Source organism: Muscardinus avellanarius, assembly GCF_963383645.1.
Source record: "Muscardinus avellanarius genome assembly, chromosome: 2".
In the NCBI taxonomy this organism is placed as follows: domain Eukaryota; kingdom Metazoa; phylum Chordata; class Mammalia; order Rodentia; family Gliridae; genus Muscardinus; species Muscardinus avellanarius.
In genome coordinates, this window is record NC_137787.1 from 20,345,451 (window position 1) to 20,363,300 (window position 17,850).

The 17,850-nt window shown below is 46.0% G+C and overlaps 1 protein-coding gene across 1 annotated transcript; it reads left to right on the forward strand.

The window, feature by feature from the left end:
- Nucleotides 1-12,826: 12,826 nt before the first annotated feature.
- LOC308258636 (uncharacterized protein) lies at nt 12,827-17,481 on the forward strand (the record flags this gene model as incomplete). The annotated part of the gene is given in 5 exon segments (XM_080689318.1): nt 12,827-12,901; nt 12,906-13,009; nt 13,134-13,253; nt 14,620-14,816; nt 17,426-17,481. Coding segments are annotated over 5 exon segments (552 nt in total).
- Nucleotides 17,482-17,850: the final 369 nt, after the last annotated feature.

The following is a 17,850-nucleotide window of genomic DNA, read 5'->3' on the forward strand; positions in this document are numbered from 1 at the left end:
CACGTGAGGCCCTCGGAATGTTTCTCACTCTGAGAACATGGATCTTCGTTGCACTATTAATCTTCCAACAGCACACACACATTGATTCACTCACGTGTGCGATGAACTTCATCATTTTTTAAAGGAAAGCATTGTGGAAAAGAAAGGAGAAGGGAGGGAGGGGAGAAAGCGGATCTGTAGCCATACGCAGTAGCAGATACCTGTGCTTCCAGTAGTTAGGAGGCTGAGACGGGAGGATTGGAGTCCGAGGCCAGGACACATAATTTAGCAAGACCCTGCGCCTAAAAAAAGTGAGGTTGGGGGTGTATCTGTCAGAAGTAACTCTTTATGGTGTCACAAAAAGAGACATGTATTTGAAAGCAGTTCAGCAAGGTGAATTTTGCTTTTTGCAGAAATGAATCCTACCACCAGCAGAGCCAGGTGTGCAGGGCAACGTGGAGGAAACTCGCTGGATGTTTTGTTTTCAGCAGAGGCCCCTGTGCTATGCTCCTGTTGCTGGGAACGCGGCCTCACCATCTTATGCCATCTCCGGAAGGGGATGCCAAGGGAGAGGTGGCACTTACGGTTTCCAGGAAGCGCTATCCTTACAAAAATGCAAGCACACGTACAATCATACCACGGCAGATTTACAAAATGGAGCTCAAGTCAAACTATTCCTTTGACAGAAAAGATATAATTGTTTCTTACATATCTCGGAGGTAAAATGCCCTTGGTACCCAATCTCCAGTACAGACAGAGAGAGAGAGAGAGAGGTATGGAAGGAATAAAAGAGAGAGAGCCAGGCGTGGTGGCGCACGCTTGTAACCCCAGCATTTGGGAGGCTGAAACAGGAGGATCTAGGTTTTCAGACAGCAACTACTTAGGCCATTGCAACTCAGTGAGACCCTGTTTCAAAATAATAAATAATAGGACTGGGAGTGTAGCTTGGAGATAGAATGCCCCGGGTTCTATTCCCAGAACTGCAAAAAATAAGAATTAAAGAGAGAGAGAGAGAGAGAGAGAGAGAGAGAGAGAGAGACAGAGAGAGAGAGAGAGACAGAGAGAGACAGAGAGAGACAGAGAGAGAGAGAGAGAAAGAAGAAGAAGAAAAAGAAGAAGGAGGAGGAGGAGGAGGAGGAGGAGGAGGAGGAGGAGGAGGAGGAGGAGGAGGAGGAGGGAGGGAGGGAGAAAGGAAGGAAAAGTGAATATGTTAACAAGAAAGATTATATCAAGCCAGGCGTGGTGGCGCACGCTTGTAATCCCAGCATTTGGGAGGCTGAGACCCGAGGATCGTGGTTCACAAACAGCCTCAGCTACTTAGTGAGGCCCTCTGCAACTCAGTGAGACCCTGTTTCAAAATAAAGAATAAAAATTGGGCAGGGGGTGTAGCTTGGAGGTTAAATGCCTCTGGGTTCCATCCCCAGATCCGCAAAAAAAAAAAAAAAAAAAAGTATATCAATGTCAAATCCCCGTTTTTGCTGGCATTTGAATCCAGAATAATCTCAGGTCTCAATGAATCAGCTTAACTAATTTATGACCTGTGCAATTAATTCATATTCATAACCAAACTTTCTAAGTTTCTTTCTCTGAATGCCTTCCAAACCAGGATAGTCTATCTTATGATGTTACGGACTCTTCCGGGGAATCTCAGCCCTCTTGTGGGTGTCTGCAGAAAAGGGTCAACCATACATCTGGCTAGAACACAGTTAGATTTTTTTTTTTTTCCGTACTGGGGGTTGAAACCAGGGGCATTCTGTTTCTGAGCCCTAAGCCCTATTTTATTTTTTATTTGTGTTTGGGGGGATATATTGGGGGTAGAACCCAGGGGCATTCTACCTCTGAGTTATACCCCCAGCCCTATTTTATTATTTTATTTTGAAATAGGGTCTCACTAAGTTGCTGAAGCCAGCTTGGAACCTGCAATCCTCCCATCTCAGCCTCCCGAATGCTGAGATTACAAGCATGCGCCACCACGCCTGTACAAATTCTGGGATTATAAGTGTGTACTGCCACACCTGCTTTTAACATTTTGAAATAGGAGGGCCTCATTTGGTTGCTGAGGCTGGCCTTGAACCTCTGACCCTCCTCTCTCAGCCTCCCAAGTCCTAGGATTACAGGAATGTGCCACCATGCCTGACTCACAGTTCAATTCTTAATTCCCATCTTAAAAATTAACTTTGTCCAAAAAAAATTAACTGTATCACCTTCAGGACTTCATATTCCAAGTAAAAAACATGGTCCATAGCACAAGATATCATTGCCTCAACACCAAGATTACCAATTTGAATAATTTTCAACAATTTCTGGCAAAAGCCTTGCAGAAACAAATGACTCCCCTCCAACTGGCTGAGGCTTAGAATTCATGCTATGTCCACAGCTCCTTCTAAGACAGTTTCTTAATACTGATCTCCGCTTGGTGACCGCTGTGTGGCCGCCCTTCACTCCACTCCCCAGCCATAGCTATTAGACCCCAATGACGGTCCTACCTGAGGCACAACCTGGAAGAGGGGGTCAGAGCTTGTGCATATTTGTAAAATAAACGCACGAGTGGCTGACCCGTAGGTGGCCTGGAATAAGTGCTATTTCCGACCATTTCAATTATGTCTGAACTGAACCAATCAGACGGGTTCTCTCATGGCCCTGAGATGGAGATGCAGAGGTTGGGAACTAATGTCAGATTGAGAAACTTGGTGAGTATACAAAGAGGTAGCCGCTCGTGGAGGTCTCGAGGCCGCAAGGAAGCAGATGCCATGAGTGAGAAAAACCAATGAACAAAGCATACTCAGGGCCGGGCGTGGTGGCACAAGCCTGTAATCCCAGTACCTAGAAGGCCGACACGGGAGGATCGCAGGTTCTGGGTCAGCCTCACCAACTTAGCAAGGCCCTCTGCAACTTAGTGAGACTCTGTTTCAAAAAATAAAAGAATAAGCCAGGCGTGGTGGCGCACGCTTGTAATCCCCGCACTTGGGAGGCTGAGACAGGAGGATCTCACGGGTTCGAAGCCAGCCTCAGCTACTTAGTGAGGCTCTCAGCAACCTAGTGAGACCCTGTTTCCAAATAAAATATAAAAAAGGTCCGGGAGTATAGCCCGGAGGTAGAAAGTCTCTGGGTTCCACCCCCAGTACCACCAAAAATAAAAAATAAAAAATAAAATAAAATAAAAGAATAAAATAAGACAGGGGTTGCAGTTCAGAGGTATAATGGCCCTGAGTTCAATCCCTATACACCCCCAAAAATAAAGAATTCTGGGAAGAGGCTGAAGGGATGGCCTACCAGTAGGAGGAGCAAGAGAATCAAAGAAAGAAACACCTGAGTGCTGGGCGGCCATACTGGCCAGGAGCTGAAACTCCGGAAGTGAGTGGATAACCACAGAGCCTGCTCACAAGTATTACTCAGGTCCCAAACCACTACCTAGCTCTCCAGTTATGTCCCAGGCTATGCAAGGATTTGCTGTTCTTAGTATCTTATGAAACGTCTGTTGACCTTTCTATTACGTGTACCCTTAGAATAAAATGCCCATGCCTGTAATTCCAGTACTTGGGAGGCTGAGAACTGAGGATCACAGGTTCAAGGCCAGACTCAGCTATTTACTGAGGCCCTCCACAACTTAGTGAGACCCTGTTTCAAAATAAAGAGTAAAAAAGAGGGCTTGGGGTGTAACTCAGAGGTAGAAGGCCTCTGGGTTCAATCCCTACTACTGAAAAAAAAAAAAAAAGAATAAACTGCTATCATCAGAAAAAACACTATTTGGTGGCGGGGCTCTTTCCCTTACTGTCTGAGGCGGCTAATAACACAGGATCTCAGGAGGATCGTGCAAAGGATATGTTTCTCATTTGTTCCCTCAGCAAGCCTCGGTACTGATCAGGTACCACAGTACATGTCGAAATCCACAAATGATCCCCTCTAAGCCTGATATTAAGAACAGAAATGGTTTATTACAGTGGGATAACTGATAGTGTAGGAGTGTTCCCAAGCTGCAAAGTGGGAGGCAGGGTCCCAGAGAACTCCCTAGAGGAGTCAACATAAGCCGGGAGTCCAGAATCACTAAGTCTGAGCCGTGAAAGAGAGCGAGGGCTGAGGGCAGGCAGCGGGAACAGCAGGTGCAAAGGCACAGGGGTCTGAAACGACTGGTCATGTTTAAGGAACTGTGAAAGTAAGATTTTCTATGCTAAGCAGAAAGAGCTCATTGAGGGAAAGATTTAAAAATCAGGAAAGGAAAGCCGGGCGTGGTGGCGCACGCTTGTCATCCCCGCGCTTGGGAGGCTAAGACCAGAGGAGCTCCAGGTTAGAAGCCAGCCTCACCTACTTAGTGAGGCTCTCAGCAACCTAGTGAGACCCTGTATCCAAATAAAGTATAAAATAGGTCTGGGAGTATCGCGCAGAAGTAGAAAGCCTCTGGTTCCACCAAAAATAAATAAACAAAAATCAGGAAAGGAGTTCTACTGAAGCTCTAGTATACTTTAGTATTCAGTATACTTCTAGTATACTTCTAGTATACTGAAGCTCTGAATACTTTAGTATTCAGTATCAGAATCACTAGAACACTGAAAACAAATATTAGAGCTAGGAAAAAATATAAATCATAGCTGTTAGATTGCATTGAAGAAAAACAAAGGCCAGGATCTGTGGGGCCGAGTTCCCAGAGAGAAGAGAAATGTGGAAAGAAGGGGTAATTAAATCCATAGGTAAATTGCATTCAATAATGACTTTTAAGCCCAGCACATAATTTTAAGCCACTCACATAATTCTAGTACTTGGGAGGCTGAGACCGAAGATCGTAGATTTATCAATTAGCAGAACCTCATCAATTTAGCAGAACCCTGTTTCAAAATAGAAAATAAAAAGTTCTGAGGATGTAGCTCAGAAGTAGCTATATCCTGGGTTCAACCCCTAGTACCATAATCATAATAAAAATGACTTTTTAAAGACAATAAAAGTGATCTGTTATGAGGTTACAACACATTAGAATAAAATAATTGACAATACTGTGAAAACCAGGAGAGCGTGAAGCAGAATTAAAGTGCTGGAAAGTCCTTGAACTGACTAGAAAGAGGTAAAAGTACAAATTTTAAGATTTTATTAAGTCAAGGATGAATGTTATAATATTTAGGGTAAGAATAGATATGTAACTAACAGCCGGGCGTGGTGGCGCACGCTTGTAATCCTAGCATTCGGGAGGCTGAGACAGGAGGATCCGGGTTCTGGGACAGCCTCAGCTACCTAGTGAGGCCCTCTGCAACTCAGTGAGACCCTGTTTCAAAATAAAGAATAAACAATACCCAGGCGTGGTGGCGCACACTTGTAATCCCCGCGCTTGGGAAGCTCAGGCAGGAGGATCACACAGGTTCGAAGCCAGCCTCAGCTACTTAGTGAGGCTCTCAACAACCTAGTGAGACCCTGTTTCCAAAAAATATAAATAGGTCTGGGAGTATAGCCCGGAGGTAGAAAGCCTCTGGGTTCCACCCCCAGTACCACCAAAAAACTAAAAATAAAAAATTTAAATATTTAAAAATAAAAACAAAATAAAGAATAAAAATAGGACTAGAGGTATAGCTTGGAGGTAGAATGTTCTTGGGTCCCATCCCCAACACTGAAAAAAAATATGTAACTAACAAATTATAGAGAAGGAAATTAGAATAATAAGAAAAATGTTTATTGCCAGGTGTGGTGGTGCACACCTATAATCTCAGTACTTGGGAGGCTGAGACAGGAAGATCTGGGGTTCCAAGCTGCCCTTAGCAACTTTACGAGGCCCTCAGCAACTTAGTGAGACTCTGTTTCAAATAAAAAATAAAATAGGGCTTGGGTGGGGGGGAGGGGCTGGAAGTAGAATGCCCCTAGGTTCCATCCCAAGTAGGACAAGAAAAAATGGATAAAATAAACAACAACAACAGCTGCAAAATATGCATTCTTTTCAAGTGCACATTGAACGGTTATCAGAATAGATCATTTTAGTTTTACCCCACAGTTTGGGTATGCTATATGTTTATTATCATTTAGTTCTATCATGATTCCTTCTTTGACCCATGGAGATTTTTTCACAAGTATATTACTTAATTTCCAAATATTTGGTGACTTTCTAGCTATTTTTGTTATTGGTGTGTACCTTAATTGGTCAGAGATTTCAGTCCTGTGAATCTTGCTGAGATTTCCTTTATGGCTCATCTTAATACAAGACTTAAAAGGATCAAACTGTTTCCAAGTAACTCAGTTGTGTCTCAGAAAAAAAATCAAACATAATTAAAGAAATAAAAAATTATCTAGCACCCAACAGAGTAAAATCCATATTGTTTGGCACCAGATTAAAGATTACTTGTAGCTAGGTGTGGTGGTGCATGCCTGTAATCCCTTTTGGGAGGCTGAGAGAGGAGGAGCACAGATTTGAGACCAGTCTCCGCAATTTAGTGATCCTTTCAACAACCCATTGAGACCCTGTTTTTCTTTGAAATATTAGTAAAAGTAATAGGATTCTATAGGATTCTAGCCAGAAGAGTCAGGAGGGGTTGGAGGAAGGAGGCAACTAGGGAAGGAGGGAGGGAGGACAGAGAAAGAGGGGGGGGGGAGAGGTAGAGGGAGAGAACTGTCAGTATCAGAGAAGTGTCATCACAACAGATTCTTGGAGGGGGCACTGGGGATGGAACCCATAGGCCTCTACCTCTGGGTCATACCCCAGATCTATTTTATTTTTGATTTGGAAACAGGGTCTCACTAAATTGCTGAGAGCCTCACTAAATTGCTAAGGCTGGCTTTGAACCTGCAAGCCTCCTGTCTCAGCCTCCCAAGTACTGGGATTATAAGCATGTGCTGCCATGCCCAGCTTCACAACAGATTCTAAAAAATTAAAAGTGTATGAAGGAATTGTTTTAGCAACTTTATGCTAATGAATTTGATAGTTGAGATTAAATGTAGATATTCTTTGAAACATTCACCAAAACTCTCTCAAGAAGAAACAGAAAATCAGAGCAGCCCTGTAGCTATTAGAGACATCGATACACATGCATGGAATCCATATACTTGGGAGGCTGAGACAGGAGAGCCGCAGGTTCAAAGTCAGCCTCAGCCTGAACAACTTACAAGACCCTGTTTCAAAATATAAAATGGAAAGGGCTGGGGGTTCAGCTCAGAGGTAGAACGCTCCGGGGTTCAACCCCTAGTCACACACACACACACACACACACACACACACACACACACACAGCCTTTAACACACACACACACACACACACAGCCTTTAACACACACACACATAGCCTTTAACACACACACACAGCCTTTAACACACACACACACACACAGCCTTTAACACACACACACAGCCTTTAACACACACACACACAGCCTTTAACACACACACACACAGCCTTTAACACACACACACACACAGCCTTTAACACACACACACAGCCTTTAACACACACACACACACAGCCTTTAACACACACACACAGCCTTTAACACACACACACACAGCCTTTAACACACACACACAGCCTTTAACACACACACACACAGCCTTTAACACACACACACAGCCTTTAACACACACACACACACACACACACACACACACACAGCCTTTCTCTGCCCTAGGCCCAGTTGTCTCCTGTTCTCATTTTCTCACCCAAGGCAAGACATAGAAACTAGAAATCCCCTTCCCCAAGGGCGTCTGAGAAACTGGAGCCATTTTTCCTCCCAAAGCAAGCCACAAAGCCTAAAAACATTGCTCCCTCCCCCTTTATCTGGCCATAGACAAATTGAAATCCTATTCCAGGGGTCCCCACTCCCTATTAGAGAAGAAGGAACACTATAAGAGAGAGGCCAAGAATCTGGGCAGACAGGCCTCGCTGTCCCACTCCGTCCACGCCCGGCAGCTCATGTCCCCTCTGTACAATACACTCCTACGCGGCTGTCCTAAGCATAAACTCAAATCAGTTCTTCCCCTACATCTTCGGCTTCTCATTCTGAAGACTCCCATGTCACATAAAACTTTTATTAGAGCTGGGAGTAGTGGCACACGCTTGTAATCGCAGCGTTTGGGAGGCTGAGACAGGAGGATCCAGGTTCCAGGATGACAGCAGCTACTAGTGAGGCGATGGCAGCAGCTACTAGTGAGGCGATGGCAGCAGCTACTAGTGAGGCGATGGCAGCAGCTACTAGTGAGGCGATGGCAGCAGCTACTAGTGAGGCGATGGCAGCAGCTACTAGTTAGCGAAGCCCTTTGCAACTCAGTGAGACCCTGTTTCAAAGTAAAGAATAAAAATGGGTATAATGCCCCTGGGTTCCATCCCCAGTACTAAAAAAGGAAAAAAAAACCTTTGATTTTGATTAAATAAATCAGCTATGCTTTTCTCATGTTGGCCTTGCGTTTTGGAGGAGCTGAGGAGTGAGGCAACGGAGCCCACCTTTTCTCTCCTTGCACAGTCTCATTCCAGTCTTCGCATAGTGTTCCTGCTATGTACATGTCCGTGTTCAAATTTCACTCTTTCATTATTTTTTTTAATTTTCCTCTTTTATAAAGGACACTATTCCTTTTGGACTAGGAGTTCAATCTACTCCAATATGGCCCCATTGTAACTAATTACATATGCAATCATTCTATTTCCAAATAAATTCACATTCTAAGGTACTAGGGGTTAGGACTTCAACACAGGAATTTGGGAGGAACACAATTCAACCTGTAACAACAAGGATGTGGAGAAACTGGAAACCTCATGTTTTGCTGGGGAGGGGAGGATGTAAAAGCACAGCCACTTGGAAAACTAGACGACAGTGTCTTAGAATGTTGAACATAGAGTCACTGTAGGACCCAGCAATTCCGCTCATACTTAAGTACGTATGCAAGAAAATGGAAACGTAGGTTCTTACAACAAAATTATACAGAAACATTCATAGCAGCATAATTCACAAGAGCCAAAAAGTAGAAACAACCCAATTGTATTTTTGTCTTTTGTTTTTGTTTTTGTTTTTGTTTTTGCAGGTCTGGGGATGGAGCCCAGAGGCATTCGACCTCTGAGCTACACTCTCTGCCCAATTTTTTTATTCTTTATTGTTTTTTGACTAATGAGTGGATAGACAAAATGTGGCAGAGCCTACAATTGAATATTATTTAGTAATAGAACGAAGTACAGTTACAGGCATCAGCTAGGGCGAACCTTAAAAACATACTGCTACATGAAAGAAGCCAGTCGCAAAAGACCACATTTGCAGAAGGATTCAGAATTGACAAACCCATAGAGACGGAAAGTAGATCAGCCGCCGAGGGGAGGAGGGGAATGACTATTAATGGATACAGGGTTTCTTTCTGGGCTGATAAAAATGTTCTAAAATTGATGGTGGTGATGGTTACACCGCTCTGAATATTCTACATTGAATTCTATTCTTTCTTTTTGGTACTGAAAATTGAATCCAAGAGTGTTCGACCTCTGAGCTATACCCTCAGCTCTATTTTATTTTATTTCATTTTATTTTTGCGGGTCTGGGGATGGAATTCAGAGGCATTTGACCTCCGAGCTACATCCCCTGCCCAATTTTTTAGTCTTTATTTTGAAACAGGGTCTCACTGAGTTGCAAAAGGCCTCACTAAGTAGCTGAGGCTGTCCACGAACCGCCATTCTCTGGTCTCAGCTTCCCAAATGCTGAGATTACAAACGTGTGCCACCATGCCCGGCTAAATGATACACTTTAAATAAGTGAATTTTTCCGGGCGTGGTGGCGCACACTTGTAATCCCCGCGCTTGGGAGGCGGAGGAGACAGGAGGATTGCGCTGGTTCGAAGCCAGCCTCTCTGGCTTAAGAGACCCTGTTTCAAAATAAAAATTATAAAAATAGGTCTGGGAGGATAGCCCGGAGGTAGAAGGGTTTCCAGGAACCCCAGTACCACCAATAAATAAATACATACATACATACATACATACATACATACATACATAAATTTCTTGAATTTTAAAGTATGTGGATTGTATTGCAATAAAGCCATTATTTAGATATTAATAAATCCAAAATTCTCTACAATGAAAAAATAAAAAAGGAAGGGGAAGAATATTTCAGTGGGGGAAAAAAGGCTCAATTATTAGGTGAGCTGCAGGAATTTTTGCTTGCATCATTTTCTGTCTTGCCTCTGATACCAAAACAATGATGGCAAATAGTGCCTGAAGGAGTGCAAAGCCTTGTACAGGACAGACTGTGACCACTGGGGAATGGAAGATCAATGTGTGCGGACCGAATGCCACTGGAGAGTGGGTCAAAGAGGCTTTTTTTTTTAAGTACTAAGAATATTGAACCCAACGGGTATTCTACCTCTGAGCTATACCCTCAGCCCTTTTTATTTGTTCATTTGTTTGTTTGCTTATTTATTTATTTTTGTGGTGCTAGGGATTGAACCCAGGGGTCTACCTCCAAGCCATACTCCCAGCCCTATTTTTTTTTTTTTTTTTTTTTTTTTGGTGGTACTGGGGTTCCTGGAAGCCCTTCTACCTCCGGGCTACACTCCCAGACCTATTTTTACATTTTTATTTGGAAACAGGGTCTCCTAAGCCAGCGCGTGTGGCTGGCTTCGAACCTGCGCGATCCTCCTGTCTCCGCCTCCCAAGCGCGGGGATTACAAGCGTGCGCCACCACGCCCGGCGCTCCCAGCCCTATTTTATTTTTATTTTGAAACAGGGTCTCACTAAGTTGCAGAGGATCTTGCTAAGGTGCGGAGGCTGGCCTCGAACCTGCAATCCTCCTGTCTCAGTCTCCCAAGTACTAGGACACAGGCGTGGGTCATTACACCAAGCCCCTTAATCTTAAATCAATATGGAGCCACAGTAAGATTTTAACTGGAGGTGAATATATTTACAATTGAAAAAACACTGGCAGCAAGGAGAGAGTTGTTTAAGACAAAGACAGAAGCCAGCTGGGTGGTGGGCATGGTAGCACACGCGTGTAATTCCAGTACTTAGGAGACCGAGACAGGAGAATTGAAGCTTCAAGACCAACCTCAGCAACCTAGTGAGACCCTGTTTCAAAAAAAACAAGAAAAATTTTTCTTAAAGGGCTGGGGGTATATCTCTAAGATTAGAGTACCTGGGTTACAGTAACTCTGGATTCAGTCTCCAGTAAAACACACACACACATACACACACACACACACACACACACACACACACACACACACTGAAAAGTTGAACTTAGCAACAAAGAAGTTGTTGATGACCTTGGAAAAATCATTCCAGGTAGAGAGATGGGTGACTAATTTGGGGAATTGGAAAGGAAGTCGAATGGTAAAATTATACCACACTTGGTAAGGACTCTCCCTATTCCCTATAGTATCCAGGGAAACAGACCAAAAATACACTTGGCTTGAGAAGTAACAAAAGACATGTTCCCATGCATATTCACAAGCAGCTGGTTCACTGGTCGATTTGGATTCCGTTCAGGGATTGTCCACCTCTCACCCCGTCACAGAGGAGGCCTGCAGCTCTTCGGCTTCTCTCCCTCCAGATCCCAGGTCTTTGTTCACTGGAGGAGGGACGGGTGAGAGGACAGAGAGGGCTGCGAACATCTGATACTTGGGAGCCCTCAGAAATTCAGCTGCCTTCCCTCCGAGGCCTTCCAGGCCTTTCCTCTGGACCCAGAGCCCAAAGCTGGACCCCTGAGCTGACTCTCCCAGGGAAGAGGCCAGAGTAATTTTTTCGTTGTTCCAGGTCTCTGCTCTCTGCTCTCTGCAGAGACCTGGTGGTGGGGCAACGTAAGCCCCGCCACCGAAGGCCGTGGGAAGCTTCAGAACAGGCTCTCACATCAGGGTGACCGCATATCTGAACTAAGAACCAAGAGCCGAGGCCCAGCTCTACTTCTGCGGGTCATAGTGGCACAACAGCTTAACCTCTCTGGGCTTCCATCTGATCACTTTAACAATTAAGGGACTAAATATATGCCCCACCCTAACCAGAGTCCTTAGGAGGAGACAAAAACCATGCCAGGGCAGATCCAGGTTTCGTGAGGCCAGAGCTCATATAATTTCATGGGGCTCCTAAGGAGAAATATAGCCTGGCGAGGTGGTACACACCTGCAATCCCAGTACCTAGGAGGCTGAGACAGGAGGATCACAGGTTCAGAGCCAGCCTCAGGAACTCAGTGACACCCTCATCAACTTAGCAAGGCCCTATTTCAAAATTAAAAAAAAAATATATATATATATATATATATATATATATATATATATATATATAAGAAAAAGAACTGGAGGTGTTACTCAGAGGTAGAATGGCCCTGGGCTGAATCTCCAATATGAACAAAAGAAAGAAAAGCCAGGCGTGGTGGTGCACACTTGTAATTTCATTACTTTGGAGGCTGAGACAGGATTGTAGGTTCAAGGAAAGCTTCAGCAAGTAGTATGACTCGCATCAACCTAACAAGACCCTGTTTCAAAATAAAAATAAAATAGGACTGGGGGTGTAGCTCAGAGGTAGAGTGCTCCTGGGTTCAACCCCCAGCACTGCAAAAGAAAAAAAAATGAAAAGGAAGGAAGGAAGGTTGGTTTAAAACACAAAAGTAGGTACAAATGTGAATATTTATTTATAATGAGAAAAGTACATGTAACTGCTAAATTTTATAGGTTAATATGAACAGTGTGTGTGACACACACACACACACACACACACACACACACACACACACACACACGGGTGAGGGGGTGGGCGGAGGCAGGAAGAGGAGGTCGGGGAACCCAGCCAGGGACTGCCAGCCCAGGATGCCCCGCTCCCAGGTCACAGCCCTCTCCCCAGTCAGCCTACATAAAGGCACTCAGCCCTCCGTGCCCAGCATCTACACACGCCTTCCCACCAAGGTTTCAAGAAACCTTTCCAAAATGCCATCTCAAATAGAATACACCATGGAAACCATGATGTTTATTTTACATAAATCTGCAGGGGATAAAGGGTACTTAGTTATCCAAGGAGGACCTGAGAGTATTCATGGAAAAGGGAGTCCCTGGACTTCTGGAAAATGAAAAAGACCCTCTGGCTGTGGATAAAATAGTGAAGGGCCTGGAGTGCCGAGGCGCAGGGGGACCAGTGCCCAGACACAGGGGGACCAGTGCCCAGATGCAGGGGAACCAGAGCCGAGGCGCAGGGGGACCAGTGCCGAGGCGCAGGGGAACCAGAGCCGAGGTGCAGGGGCTTCCTGAGCTGCTTCTCACTAATAGCAGATCTCGTCATTGCATGCAGTGACTATTTTGTAGTAGACACGAAGCAGAAGGGGAAGAAGCAGGCAGAATTGGGCAGTCCTCCCAAAGGGTGGCTTAAGGAAACTGCCCCACAGCTCCCCCTCGTCTAAAGAAGATCAGGATTCTTAGAAAATGTGCAAATAGGCCGGGCGTGGTGACGCACCCCTGTAATCCCCTCACTTGGTCGGCGGAGACAGGAGGATTGCGCAGGTTCGAAGACAGCAACCCTGTTTCCAAATAAAAATATTAAAAAATAGGTCTTGGAGTGTAGCCCAGAGGTAGAAGGGCTTCCAGGAACCCCACTACCACCAAAAAGAAAAAAGAAAAAAGAAAAAGAAAAAGGAAAAGAAATTTGACACTGTCTTATGCAGTGCTAATCTTTTATATGTCCACATTCTTTTTATGCTAGACATCCTAGCACCAGATTCTGGTATATTCAGGTCTCCAAGTTTGTAATTCAGTACAGTATGGTTTCAGGGATATTTCTACACTGGAAAGGTTAGTAAAAACTTAAGTGTGCATTTAAAGAGCCACATATAGGCAACCCCTCAACCTTAAATTCAAAGTATTTTCTCAGTACATGGCGGGGGGGGGGGGGGGGGGCTGGGGCAGGAGGGCTGCAGGTTCGGGACCAGCCTCAGCAATTTAGTGTGATTCTCAACAATCCATTAAGATCCTGTTTCAAAATAAAAAATAAATAGGATTAGCCGGGCATGGTGGTGCATGCTTGTAATCCCAGTACTTGGGAGGCTGAGACAGTAGAATCACAGGTTCACGCCAGCCTCAGCTGCTTATTGGGGCCCTCTGCAACTTAGTGAGACCCTGTTTCAAAATAAAGAATAAAAAATAAGGGTTTGGAAGAAAGGTAGAATGCCCCTGGGTTCAATCCCCGGTACTTCCCTAATAACACGCGCAAACACACACACACACACACACACACACACACACACACACACACACACACACACATTTTCGACCCCAGAATACCTAAAAAATGTCCACAGCCATTCCAACGACCCCAGATAGGTCCATGCACAATGGAAAGAAACTTAACAATCTGGAGGTAAAATATGTTCATTTTGCCAATTTTACACAAACATGACTGTGTGCGCCTATCGCTAAGACCTCTTCCACGGTCCTGGAAGTGGCCTGAGCCACAGGGTCAAAGGTGAAGCTTCCTTAGCGACGGGGCAAATCATCTTTGCGGCCACAAAGGCGCTTTCTGAGGCCGGCCAGGCCCAGGGAGGCTGCGCTGTGGGGACTCTCAGGTTCCCTAGTTCCTTGGGGGCGAAGTGGGCCTCGCCAGCCGGGACCCCGGACCGGGCACGGCCGGCCCAAGGATTCCCGTCTCGGGAATGGCGACGCGCCCGCCAGCCCAGACCCGCGCGGAGGCCCGGCCGGCCCCGCTCTGCTCTCCCGCCCCTGGCCGCCTGCAGACGGCGCGGCGACCCCCAACCCGCCCCTGCCCTCTGCGGGCTCGGGCTTCAGAGCCGCGCCCCCGGGCCCCGCCCGCACTTCCGGTCCGCGGGGCGGGCCCGCGAGATCTCGCGATGGCGCCCCCCCCCCGCGGGAGCGGACCCGGAGCGCGGGCCGCCCGGACGTGCCTGGGCCCCGGCGCGGCCGGTGGCGGGTTGTAGCGGCACGGACGGGCCAGCGGTTCGGTTTTAAGTGCTCGCGGCCCAAACATTTTGATCGTTCGGGAGGCAGGGGGCGGGGCAGCCCGCCCGCCGCGGTCCGGTGGCCCCGCCTGGGGTGGGCGATCCGAGCCCGCCTCGTCTAGGCGCTCCTAGGGCCGCTCACCCGGCTCTCTCCGCGTCTCTTTAGTGTTCACAATAGCCCCGCGAGGAAGGCGTGGGGTTTTAATACTTGCTAGACAGCTGGACTCTCAAAAGAGTGGAGGAAGCCGAGACGCACGCTTGTAATCCCAGTACTTGCGAGGCTGAGACAGGAGGATCGCAGATTTGAGGCCATTCTCAGCAATTTAGCCCAAATGTAAGAAAGTTAGTGAAACCCAGTTTCAAAGTAAAAATAAAATAGAGCTAGAGGTGAGCCCAGAGGCTAGAATGCCCCTGGGCTCAATCCCCAGGACCACAGACAAAAAGAGAGTGAAGGAACCTGTCCAGGGTCGCAATGAAAAGTACTCGGGCTTGAGGTCCGCACAAGCCTGGGCTGCATGTCGAAGGACGGATGCTCCTTTTGCTCTGTGACCTGAAACAACTTTTGTAACCATAATGCACCATTGGATTTTTCTGCGGTTAGATGTATGTTCAGTGTCTACTTCATAGTAAGCTTTCTTTTTTCTTTTTTTTTTTTTTTGTGGTACTGGAGTGGAACCCAGAGGCTTTCTACCTCCGGGCTATACTCCCAGACCAATTTTCTATTTTACTTGGAAACAGGGTCTCACTAAGTTGCTGAGAGCCTCACTAAGTAGCTGAGGCTGGCTTCGAACCTGTGCCATCCTCCTGTCTTAGCCTCCCAAGCGCCGGGATTACAAGCGTGCGCCACCATGCCCAGCCATAGTAAACTTTCAATAAATGCAAACTACTGTTAATAACTTTTATCTCCTTACATGTTGACTATTGTTCCATGTGTAGGAAGTGTTTAATAAGCCATAAGTGAATCGAGTCTCCGGAGGGAGATAAAAGTCTGGCCAGACGCCAGGTGGTCTCACCTCCAACCCACTAATCTCTTCACAGATGCGGTACCACCAGGGAGAGCTTGATGTGGAAAATGACTCTTCATCCTCTTTCTCCCAAATAGTTATGTCTGTGTGTCTTTTCATCTGTTATTGAAATAACTAACGCACAGAAAGGTGCACAAATCTTAAGGGCACTTGAGTTTTTACAAAATGAACCCGGTGGTGTAAGTAGAAACCTGATGAGGAAACAAAAGGTTACAAACTCCCCAGATCCCCTTTCCTTCCAGCCACTTCTCCTCAATCACTATCTTGCCTCTCACAGCTTAAGTTCGTTTTGCCTGGTTTTGCACTGGATTTAACTGGAATCCTCCAGCCTGCACTCACCAGTTACACTCAAGAACTGTGTCCTCGTCTTTAGAGGAATTGCTAAGAAGATTTGATTAGTTACTCCATTTTGAGTTCATGTGCTGCGGTAGAATGACTGTACACCTCGGTCATACACGTAGACAACCACCTACTGCAGGGCATAACTAGGTGGTACAGACTGATAAATTAATTATGCAAATAAACAATGACCACTTGTGAACTTACTGAATAAATCAGAAGGACATGGACACGTAGACATCTCGAGTCATATCAGGAACATGGGGCCCATGAGCTTATCAAACACACCTGAGACCCGTAAAAGGAGGAGCACCCCAAGATTGGACACCGCACCATGCTGACCCTGTCACCCGGTCACTGGTCACAAGCCTTCCCCAGGAAAATCGTCACAGCCACACACCTCAGATTTCCCGTCCCTGGACTTCAGCTCAGTGCAGTTTCTTCTACACTGAGAGGTGGCAACACAAGAACCTCTGCAAGCTGACTTCAAACTGCTACTCTGAAACTGCTGCCTGCTGTTGCTCTGGACCGTTGGGGCTCTTTCCTTGACAATTCTGCAAGGCTGGTTGTTAAAAACAGAGCCGGGCGTGGTGGCGCACCCTTGTAATCCGAGCACTTGGGAGGCTGAGACAGGAGGATCGAGGTTCGCAGACAGCCTCAGCTACTTAGTGAGGCCATTTGCAACTCAGTGAGACCCTGTTTCAAAATAAAGGATTAAAAAACAGGACTGGAAATGTACCTCAGAGGTAGAAAGCCCCTGGGTTCTATCCTCAGTACAACAAATCTGATTATCTACAATGACTCTTTTCATTCTGTCTGATCTTTGCCTTTGCTCTTAGCAAAGCCTCCTAAACCCCTGTGGCTGCCTTAATCCTTTCTTAACCCATATATATATATATATATATATATATATATATATATATATATATATATATATATAGTATATTTGCACCAATATACATTTATGTGAAGTGTGATGTGTGACTCGAATGTTATAGATATTAGAAATTTAATTGGAATAAAAGAACTTTCTGTTGCCTCCACTGTGACACCCAGTGAACCACGAGTACTTGGTTGAAGAGCAACCAATGACAGTAGTATCGCTTGTGAACACACAAATGTGTTTAGTCTGTGTTAATGACGGCTGGCTCCCAATAGTGTTTCCATGGCAGAGATGTTTGTGCTTTCCCCATGACCCTGCCCTCGACATTATACCCCAGATCTTTCCTTCTTCGCCAAGAAGCCCCTGAGAAAGCGGGGGATGGGTGTGCGCTGAGCCACAAGATGGTGGTGCCAGCCTTACATCATCCAAATAGAACTCCTCTGTTGCTGTGCTCCGTGCGCCCTTTCCCCTCCAGCAAAGCCTCTTTCTCACTCTGCGATAATCTCTGGCATTCACCACAGTCCCCCAGTCTACCAGACATGTCTGTTTGGGCTGGAACACCAATTGTGGTGATCCAAGGATTCCTGATGCCATGCCAGTTAAGGGACATGGCCCAAGGGTCTGTCTGGATGCTCTGCCTCGAGGGAGCAGTGTTGTCCAACGCCATAAAGCAGCCCGGTCAAGAAGCGCCATGGCGCACATTACCATCAAACCACTGTACATAGGAGGGATATAAGGCTCAAAGAAGCCTAAGGAATTTGC